Raw genomic sequence first — 10,333 nt, forward strand, 5'->3', positions numbered from 1 at the left:
TGGATATCACTTTAATTCATTCCTGAATTAACAAACTTACGGACAGAAAACGGCAGCAAAAGTTTCACTAGAATAACTTACAAAAAAAGAAGCTCAGTTGTAATAAAATAAGCCAACTAATTTTTTCAGCGAGTTTGCAGATTCAAAATAAAATACCAGGCTGTCCCAGAAGACCTGCACCATACTAGAACGAAAACGAAACACAGATTATCAGAAACAAAGACAGACTTTATTCAGCAAAGTACAGGCCTCCATGTTCAATTACCTTCACCCACCTCCGCGACAACAGTTCAATCTGATGGCGATACCAGGTGGCAGGTTTAGAATTGAAAACCTCACGACAGGCAGAATTTACCTCATCATATGAACTGAAGTGACGACCACACAGGAAATGAGAGAGAGCGAAACAAACCGTAATCCGATGGTGCAACTTCCAGACTATAGGCGGGATGAGGTAACAACTCAAATCCGTCAAGCTCAGCTAGTGTGTTGGTCACTCTTCGAGACCGGTGACTGGGAGCATTGTCATTTTGCAGCAGAGCTCTTCCTCCTCGTTAATGCCGGGTATTTCCCGTCCAGAATGGCATACACTCGGCGTAATTGTTCAGAATACATTTCACCTGTTACAGCATGATCTTCTGGAACAAACTCATAATGGACAATCCCGTCAATATTCCACCACACACTCAGCATGAGCTTTTTCCCAAATCTGTCCTGTTTCACATGGGCGATGGCCTCCTGTCTTCTTTTCACCCACTGTTTACGTGTATCGGGGTTTTCAGAAACACCCACTTCTCGTCTCCTGTCACAATTCTCCTCCAAAAACGAAGATCATGCGGGTTTTGTAGCAATGTCTGGCAAATTGCAACTCTGCGCTGGGCCTGCACCTCTGTCAGCTCGTGTGGACTTTGTCCAGACTGTTTATTGGTGTAATCCATGTCATGCAAGCGAATTTTTACTGTCGATTTGGATGCCCCAACCACTCTGGCTAACACGTGTGCTGGATTGTGATGCACAGCATCCTGCAGAGACTCGTTAATGTCAATCGGAGGTCACCCCGTGCGGGCCTTGTCCGCGAGGCGTAGATCACCCGAAGCGAATTTTTTAAACCAACGGGAAGCTGTCCATCGATTCACCACTTCTTCGTTCTCCACACGACAAATTTCCTCCGCTGCCGCTTTTGCTGTTAGACATTTTTTTCCATAAAAAAGCTAGCACTGCACGAAGTGCAATTTGGTCCTCACTCATCGTGCCCACTTTAATTTCAAAGGAACACTCGCTACACACGCTGCGCGTGCCTTCACTTGATCCCACGAACCTGTCCTCTATGCCTGCCAACAGCCTTTCACCGGTGGCGCCACCTACCCTCGCAAACTTCATCTCTTGGGGCTCAGTGTGCTGATGGTGCAGGACTTCTGGGAGAGCCTGGTATTAGTGTTGAACTAGTGTTTATTGACTAAATTATATATTTTACGCATGTACATATTTGTTGTGTGTACAGTGGCGCAGGAACGTTTCTGATTTGGGGGGGGTACAAAGTCCACCTCTTCGTCTGTCCGTGTATGTCTGGTTCTTCATATGTACACACACACACACACACACACACACACACACATATATATATATATATAATGATGTCCACAGATTTCTTTCTGGTACATATAACCTAAAACATATGGGGGTGTACATATAGTAGCTTAGAAGAATTATTTATCTGCTTTCAGATTGAAAGTTTAAATGACAATGATGAACCTAAATGTTGCAAATCTCTCAAACCTCATGCATACGTAGTAACATTTATGAATATGTAAGCGAGAATAAAACAACTATTTAAAAGTAAAATGTCATGCTTTGGGTACTGTGATGACTATATTATTGATTAAAAGTTGAATTTGCTACAGAATTTCAATGATATAATCGTTAAAATAATGCAACAATAATAAGTCTCAAATAAGCTATACTTTTTCAGTAGTATTACTGCATAAAACATGGGAAAATGTACTTCAAGATAACCTGGCAATACTGTACATCCACTGCATACACATAAATGGAATGCAAATGTTATGTTGTAATTACACTTCATGAACCTAAACATATTTCAATATTTCAAATCATTTCAATATTTAAGAAAGCAACATGAAAACTGAAGTGTTATTTCCCTGCCTTTACACTTTTCCAAATACACTTTTTCTGTACTCATTGTTAACAAATTCCTTCATCAATACTGCCAGGTCCAAGTTGTCTAAATGGTGTTGATAAGCATGAAGCACACAAAGGTGATTCAATCGTTCTTGGGACATTGTGCTCCTTAGGTAAGTCTTAATCCTCTTCAATGTGGAGAAGCTTCTCTCAGCAGTTGCTGATGTTGCTGGAATTACAAGAAGTTCCTTCAATAATGCCTCAATCAAGGGAAAAAGGTTTCTAGTTTCCTTGTGTAAACTTCTGAATTTTGCTACAACTTGATGGATTCCTCTTATCTCCGAAAGTCTTGAAAACATCTCCATCTCCAATTTCAGTTTTGTTGCTGGAATTCCCCTCTTTTCAGCTTCAGTTATCATAGACTGCTTCCAATTTTCAGGTGACAAAAGTACTAGATTTTCCAGTTCGCAGTAGGTTTTGAAATCAGGCTGATCAAATCTATACGATATTTCTCCACAAATATTATCTAGTGCTTCAAAAAATACTGTTTTGTACATATCTTCAACAGAGGACCACCTATGAGGTTCAGCTGGTTTCTCAGAATGCTCTAAACGTTTGGGTGGACACCGTACTCTAGGTAGCAGCGGTGGAAGTAAATCATAGTCCTCTATTAATTGGTGGACATTATTCCAAATTTTCTGAAATGTTTCATCATTTCGCTTTCCTTTCAGATGATTCAATACTACTTCAACAGCTTCTCTGCTACCGATGACTGTTTGGGAAGACTTCTGAAGAGAGATACTTAGTTTTTCAGTAGGCGCAAAAATTAACTGACAAAGTAAGATTCCAAAGACTGTAGATCCTTTCATTAGGTTGTCAAGAAGACCACGGGCCTTGCTTGAAGAATCACTAGGAGCACTAGAAATGTTCTCGAAGAACGCTAATAATGCAGAATAATTTTCAACTATCGCATGTAAAGCTGACGTACGAACTGACCATCTTGTTGGGCACAGAGGGCGAGGTGAGGTAAACTCCGACACTCCTTCAGCAGCTTTGATGTCTTTGAACTGTGATATTCTTTTTGGGGAATCCTTTAGAAATACACCAATATCATTTATCAAGTTCATTGTGTCTCTCAAAAGAGGGATGGTTCTTGTGGTATCTTGAAGAGCCAAGTTTAAATTGTGGTTATTACAGTGTACAAATAATGCTAAAGGCTGTTTCTGTTTGATTAATGCTTGAACGCCTTTTCTTACACCAGACATGTTAGCGCCCCCATCATAACATTGCCCTCTAAGATGTTCTAAGGGCAAGTTAAATCGCTGCAAACCATCGATAATAATGTCATGCAGAGCACTTCCTGTTGTGTTAGATGTTTCGTATAGACCCAAAAAACATTCACGTACCTCTAAGTCATTTACTGTTCGCACACTGATTGAAACTTGCTCTTTACAGCTAATGTCACAAGTCTCATCGACAATTAGGCTAAATAACTTGTTCTCTCTTACTTCAGAAATTATTTCTCGTAAAACACAGTGAGCCATAATTTGTAGTATTTCATTTTGAATAACATCAGAACTGAAGTCCTTTTTTCTTTTCAAAAACTGTTCAAGTTGTGGTGTTTCATCTTTTCTGAGTTGATTGAGCTGGTATACATTTCCACTTTCCTTGTAATGTCCTCGCAAAGGAATTCCCTGCCTAGCCAAGAAACGCAAAGAATTAATCATTGCACGCAAAGCCACTCTTGCACATTTCTGCTGTTCGTTCTTTGCAGAAGAAAGCACACTGCAAATTGGAACGGATTCAAGACCACCGAGTATCGTTACAGCGTCCTTATGAAGTGGACTGCATTCATGTGAAGTCAGTTTCTCATTTGCTTTATTCCATTTACGGAATCCACGACCATTCACGAGATCGGACACTTTCACTACTTCATCATACTTTTGTCGAAAGAGTCCTTTCTTCAGTGCCTTGCAACAATAATAACAAGAAAATCCTTCTATGGATAAATTGTAATGAAGCCAAGGATACTCACGATAGAGCTTCGTTTGAAAGTAGAACTTACGCCCATTAATTATCTGTGGTGAAATATTGAAGGGGTGATATGGTCTGTTGTCAAACATATTGGAACTTCCACTTCCAGAACAAGATGTTTCTTCAGAAGAATCTTTAAGAGATTTTTTTGAAGAGCTTACAACATCACTCATTTCAGCACGCACATCTGGAACGGAAAATTCAGGAAATAATAAGTACTTATCCCTGTGTTTAAATAAGTGCAATTAAAAATCCTTTAAATATAGTTAATGCAAATACTATAAGAACTTATTCGCCATATCATAAGTATATGTCAGTATTCTCAGGATTCCCTTAAAATCAATTTTAAAGTATTAATTTTCAAAGTTGAAATATTCTTATGTGATTCTTCGTTGATTTAAACCTTCAAAATACTAACTTTGTACAAGACAAATTAATAAAATTATACAATTTCGTGGTTTGGAAGCACAAGAGCTAGCCCTGATGTATCTTACTGCTGTTTTTCCACCTGTGTAACAAACATATGGGATTTACCCAACTTAAACGCAATTACAGCTTTAAAAGAAAGAACACCATGAAAATATGCCAAGGAGTAATAATAACTTTAGAAAGAATTGTGTAATGTTTTGATTTTTATAGCTTTAACTTAAATATCAGCGTTGCCAATGTGTGTAATGGAAACGTGTGTGGATTGTGTGTGTATTCTGATAAAAATGCTCCAATATCTCAAATTTTGTTGACACTATTTTTTCTGTCGTTCGCAGATCATGTATTTCTTATATCAAGAAATGAACAAAACAAATAGATTCTCATTTGCTGCTTCGGTCTTCCTTAGAGAGATCCACTGTAACAGTTTAAAATATTACCTCTCCCTGCGGCATTCACAAAGGAACGGAAGGGACAGGAAACTTGAGAAGGGCAGGGGTTGGAGGAAGGGAGGTCCTTGGAGGTACTGGCCGTGGTGGACAGTGCTGACGACAACCGTTGGAAAGCTGGGGGCGGAGGGGGTTTAATTTCTCTCGTTCTACTGCCACTAAATCAAAGCAGCTAATTGAAAATGTCAAGAAATATATAGGTAGACAATAATAACACAATTTTTGAGACACGCTTTTAAAATTTATAGTGCATATTATGCTACTTTTAATGCATGTTTTGGCCTTATTAAGTGCACATAAACGCAGACAAATAATAATTGAATATTCTCTGATATAAATCCACCCCCTAACGACGATATACTAATGAAGTTGATTGATTGAATGATTTGGTTTATTATACTCAGTTTTCAGCCACTTTTGGCTAATCGCGAAGATGAGGATGAGTGCTGATACGATGAAATTGATTAAAGGACAATCACAGTAGAGAGCGTCCATAACCAGGCCGGGATTCAAACCCGGCATCGTAGCGCGCTGTGCGTGATGAAATTGATGAAGGGACACTGACAAAAACACGCCCATGCTGGGATTCGAACAAGAGACGCCGAGTGTCGTAGAGCACTGCTCTGCCATAGATGTCGACACTCGAATTATTAAAATGCCACAATGATCACGCCCATTAGAAAATAGGAACATCTTAACTTTTATGAAATTATTTGGACAAACAAATAATCACTATAATAATGGATTTTTTAAGAATATTTTGTTAGTCAAAGCTCAATAAATTTATTACAATACGTCACAAACCGATGAATTGTGATACACTAGCCAGTCGTGTATGCTACATATACAGGTTGCTTTGTAAATTTTTGTTAAAGACTTACTGAACGATCATATGGTGACTTTGTCCCGTTCTGCTCCCCCCCCCCCCCCCCCGCACCAACTTTGCTTATAAAAATGTGCGAGATTTTTTCAAAGCGACGCATTTTTCAAGAGGAGAAGAAAGGCATTTTCCTCCAAATCACTGTCTTCCAGAAAAAAATCGATCCAGTCCATAGGGTACAGTGGAATCCATGAGTATTACCGTGTAAATTGTCCATCACCATGTTCGTGCACTTTATTTGATCCAATAAGAGCTTCAAGAATTAAAATAAAACTCTAAACACTCTGTTGACAACTTCTGTACCAGCATACATAAAAATCCATCGTTTAAAAACACATATGATGTAAGAGAAAAATGAATGAAAATAGCCATTCACAATTTGCACGGTAATACTCATGGATCCCACTGTACAACGCCTCACGCTCAATCCTCCGGACACCCTTACTTATGAGGAATTTAAAAAAGCAATCAAATAAAGCAAAAATAATGTTTCTAACCTCTTTAGTTTCTTTTCTTTTTTAAGATTGGAAATTACCTGCTTGCGCTTGAAACACCCCCCCCCCTTTTTCGGCATATGTAAGAAATATAGGTGTAATTTCAAAATCAGTGTGTGTGTAATTTCACAGCAGCTTTCGTGGATTCTGTGCGTATGCGTCTGGCAACGCTGCTTAAATTACAAACTTTCTCATTTAAATTGGCAACTTCAACAATATTTCAGTCAGGAGTGTTCAACAAATTTATAATTAAGGACCATTTTCAATCCAATAACACGCTAACTCGCTACGAATAGTTTCAGGTTCAAGTGTAGGATTCAAAATGAATGTCCTTTTCATCAATTTCACATAGCAAAGCGACGTAAAAATTACCAAGACTATCAACACGATCAACCATTAGCTACATATTTCGTGGTCAGAAAGCACACGCAGTAAATAGGAGTATATTTTCTACAAAATTAAATAAGACAAACCAGATAATTAGGAATGCCCTTTTATTATAGATCCAGTGGGGAAAAATTACCTTAATTTTTTCATATTAGGGTAAATAGTTAACTAATTTCGAAACACGATATCGGAAATATATTTATTATTTGCGTATCAATAATTCTTGATTGACTTGATTTATTTTACTTCGCTTTTGTGCCACTTTTGGCTAATTGCGAAGATGGGGATGACTGATGATATGATGAAATTGATGAATGGATACTCACAAATATCCAAGCCCAAGCCGGGATTCGAACCCGGAATCCCTGGCGTCTGACAGTGATGTGCTAACCACTTCACTACGAGGGCTGGCTATCAATAATTCTTGTTAATTCAAAAAAACTATAGCTTAACTAAAACTAAGAGTGCGCTACTAGATTTTATGGAGGTGTGAGCTCCAAGATTTCGATGTTAACCCAGTATCGTGAGGACAATTGCAGAGCTACTTGAAAGCAATAATAGCGGATTAAGGTCTTCAAAGGCAGAAAACAGCAGCGATAGGATTCAGTGCTCTATAATCATGCATCAGCCAATGAACAAGCGCTCGGCAGATCCTGGACCCTAAAAGACTATTGCGCCACGGAGTCGAGTTTATTTTTTATTTACTTTATTGATTTTCATAAATATATTAAAATAATTTCTCGAATTGCATTTTTCTTATTTTGTTCCATGGCTTTTCTTCCACATTTGGCTAATCGTGACAATAAGGATGAATGGTGAATTGATGTAGTATGTAAATAGAAAGCTCCTTACTAAGAATTATAACCTAAAATCTCTGGCGTTCTAGCACCACTGCCACACAGACTTCCACTGATCTAACCCTACGTAACTAGTACATTGAAAATATTGCTCTCTTAAAAAAATGTATGTTTATGAATTATTACATGAAACGCATTCCGTTTATATCTAGCGCTAATCTAAACGTACTAGCCCTGATTTCCGACCTCCACGTTTCGTTACGTCTATCTTATAAGCATAGCCGTGTGTATATACAGGGTGACTGGTAATTAGATGTATTCCCTGAAAGGGGTTAAAGTAGAGACAATTTGCAATAAATTTGACCATATGATACCCCGTCCGAAAAGCTCAGGGAGAGGATCTTAACAGCTGGTCAACACATCAATGACACCATCACATCACGAGGTAAGAGACCAAATGTCCGTAAAAACCTGCTTGCCTACATTCGTAACGGAGGCGCCCACTTTGAGCAAGACGTGTAATGTTTTTTAATTGTATTGTTCATTGATTCCATTCACATGAAGATGAATGAAGTATTATTTCTTGTACACAAATGTGAATGTTAGCAACATTTGTATCTTGTTGGATAGTAGATGTCACAAGGAAGTAATTTACGTAATTTGAACGCTTCGTGTCATACCATTTTTGTTATTAATACGTTGCCAAGTAAACTAAGAGTGCATTTTTTTATCATCACTTGTAAGTTTAGACCCACCCGTTACTTACATGTGATTGTTATTTGGGATTTTTATTTTTCAACGAACCACTTATTTGTTAGCTATCAGAAAACGCTGAAATAAGTTCCATACAATGAGCAGTTTTTTCTCAATTCATCTTTTTATGTGGAAAATTGTCATTTTTTAAAAAAACAATTGAAACTCGATTATCTCGAAAACTACTAATTTTCGGACGGGGTATCATATGGTCAAATTTATTGCAAATTGTCTCTACTTTAACCCCTTTCTGGGAATACATCGAATTACCAGTCACCCTGTATACATACACATTGGTTAAGAAAGGAAACTTCAATTTTTCCCGGCCAATTTTAATAAAATTTAGTAGTAGAAGCAATTTATTAACATTTTTGTATTAAAACAGCGAAGAAACACCATACCGATTTTACCTTAGAAGTACAGTAAAACCTCGTTAATCCGGACCCTGATAAGCCGGACTCCGCTTAATCCGGACAGGCAAAAGGAAAAGAAAAAAGGGAAAAAAGCAGAATGCTTTCGGAAGAAGCCGCATTGATACAGGAATGCCCTCGTACTGCATTATATGTACACAGTAGTGCTATACATTTTATTGTACTGTATAGTGTATTTAGGCCTATGCCCTTTAAATACACCACAATAAACGTGTTTTGTTGCTATAAACGGGAGTTTTAATGCAATTTCTACTATTCTTTTAGGTTATTTAAGTTAATCCGGACTTTTGTTAAACCAGTCAACTTATCCCCCCCATTAGTCTGGATTAACGAGGTTTTACTGTAATTCTTACCGCTAAAACAGGAATAAACTATGACCACATTCAACTTGGCATGAACTACAAAACCACAAAGAGAATTATGAATTGTCCGTATTAAAAAAAACACATATTTCACCGTTTGAATTTGAAGTCCACTTTACGCATAGCTAGGCTAATCGGGACTGGACCTACACATTAAAGTGGGGTCTGAACCACTATGTGCCTCCAGCGAGTATCAAACCCTGGACCCCTTTGTTACACGGCGACGACGTTACCACCATTGAGAAGTCTACATGTTGCAGCGTAATAGTAATTTACTAACTAACACAAGCAGTGGAAAGGATTTTTATCTGTTAAACTTCCCTTCAAATACAGCCATGTTTGAAAGCTGTTAATTAAGTATTGGAGAAAAAATATATAATCACATACCTTCTTTTATCGATTTATCTTCTTCTCGACATTCAGCATTTGTTTCGCTCGTTTCCACTTTCCTTTCTTTGGCAAGAATTGGAACAAAAAAGTCCTTTATAGTTCTCTTCGCCATTGTTTAAACTACACCCACTACCACTTCCATACACGTTCTGATAGAAAATGAAGTTCGAAGAAAACGTGTATGCAGGCCACTGAATCATTGACAGTTGCTCCCTGCACACCAGTGTCGCACCAAACTACACTACCAATTCACTCGAACAGAAAAGAACTTGAGAACTGACAAACCCAAAGTTACGTTGACTGGTGCCGGCTGGACCCACACCCACCCTCAAGTCCGGCGTGGGTATCATATTACCGTGCATGTCCAGCGAAGACTGCGACTTTTCGGTGTTGACTGAAATGTGTTTTTTTTTCTCCTTCTGGTCAGTAGCAGAGGGAAGGAAACCAAAATGTCACTTCAACAGCGAAGAGGAAGAAAGAGGAAAAAACTTGCGACTTTGCCACGGTTCAACTCAATTCTACTCAAGTTGTTTGAGTTAGAAAAACTTAAATTAATTGGAATCTTCCGAGTCACACATTTCTTCTTTCCTTGTCAAATGAACTGTAGGGGGGTACAGGGGGTACAATGGGATTTAAGCATTTAGGGGGGTACTGTACCCCCCTTTAAAATTTTGGGGGGGTACAATGTACCCCTGTACCCCCCCGTTCCTGCGCCACTGTGTGTGTATATGATAGGACAGGGTTTCGCCGATAAGCTGTCATTCTTCTGCTGGCTTCCTACCTAATTGACT

General features: G+C 38.4%; 1 protein-coding gene across 1 annotated transcript; it reads right to left on the reverse strand.

Annotated features, from left to right (window-relative positions):
• Nucleotides 1–2,165: 2,165 nt before the first annotated feature.
• Nucleotides 2,166–3,266, reverse strand: LOC146004899 (zinc finger MYM-type protein 1-like). Its single transcript, XM_083143926.1, has one exon. The coding sequence runs from the start codon at nucleotides 3,264–3,266 to the stop codon at nucleotides 2,166–2,168; it is 1,101 nt and encodes a 366-aa protein (XP_083000052.1).
• Nucleotides 3,267–10,333: the final 7,067 nt, after the last annotated feature.

The sequence above is a fragment of the Lepisma saccharinum genome, chromosome 22 (assembly GCF_977018435.1).
Source record: "Lepisma saccharinum chromosome 22, izLepSacc3.1, whole genome shotgun sequence".
NCBI classification, from domain to species: domain Eukaryota; kingdom Metazoa; phylum Arthropoda; class Insecta; order Zygentoma; family Lepismatidae; genus Lepisma; species Lepisma saccharinum.

Coding starts and splice junctions, on each gene's coding strand:
- LOC146004899 (XM_083143926.1), bottom strand. CDS start 3,266: ATGAACTTGATAAATGATATTGGTGTATTTCTAAAGGATTCCCCAAAA.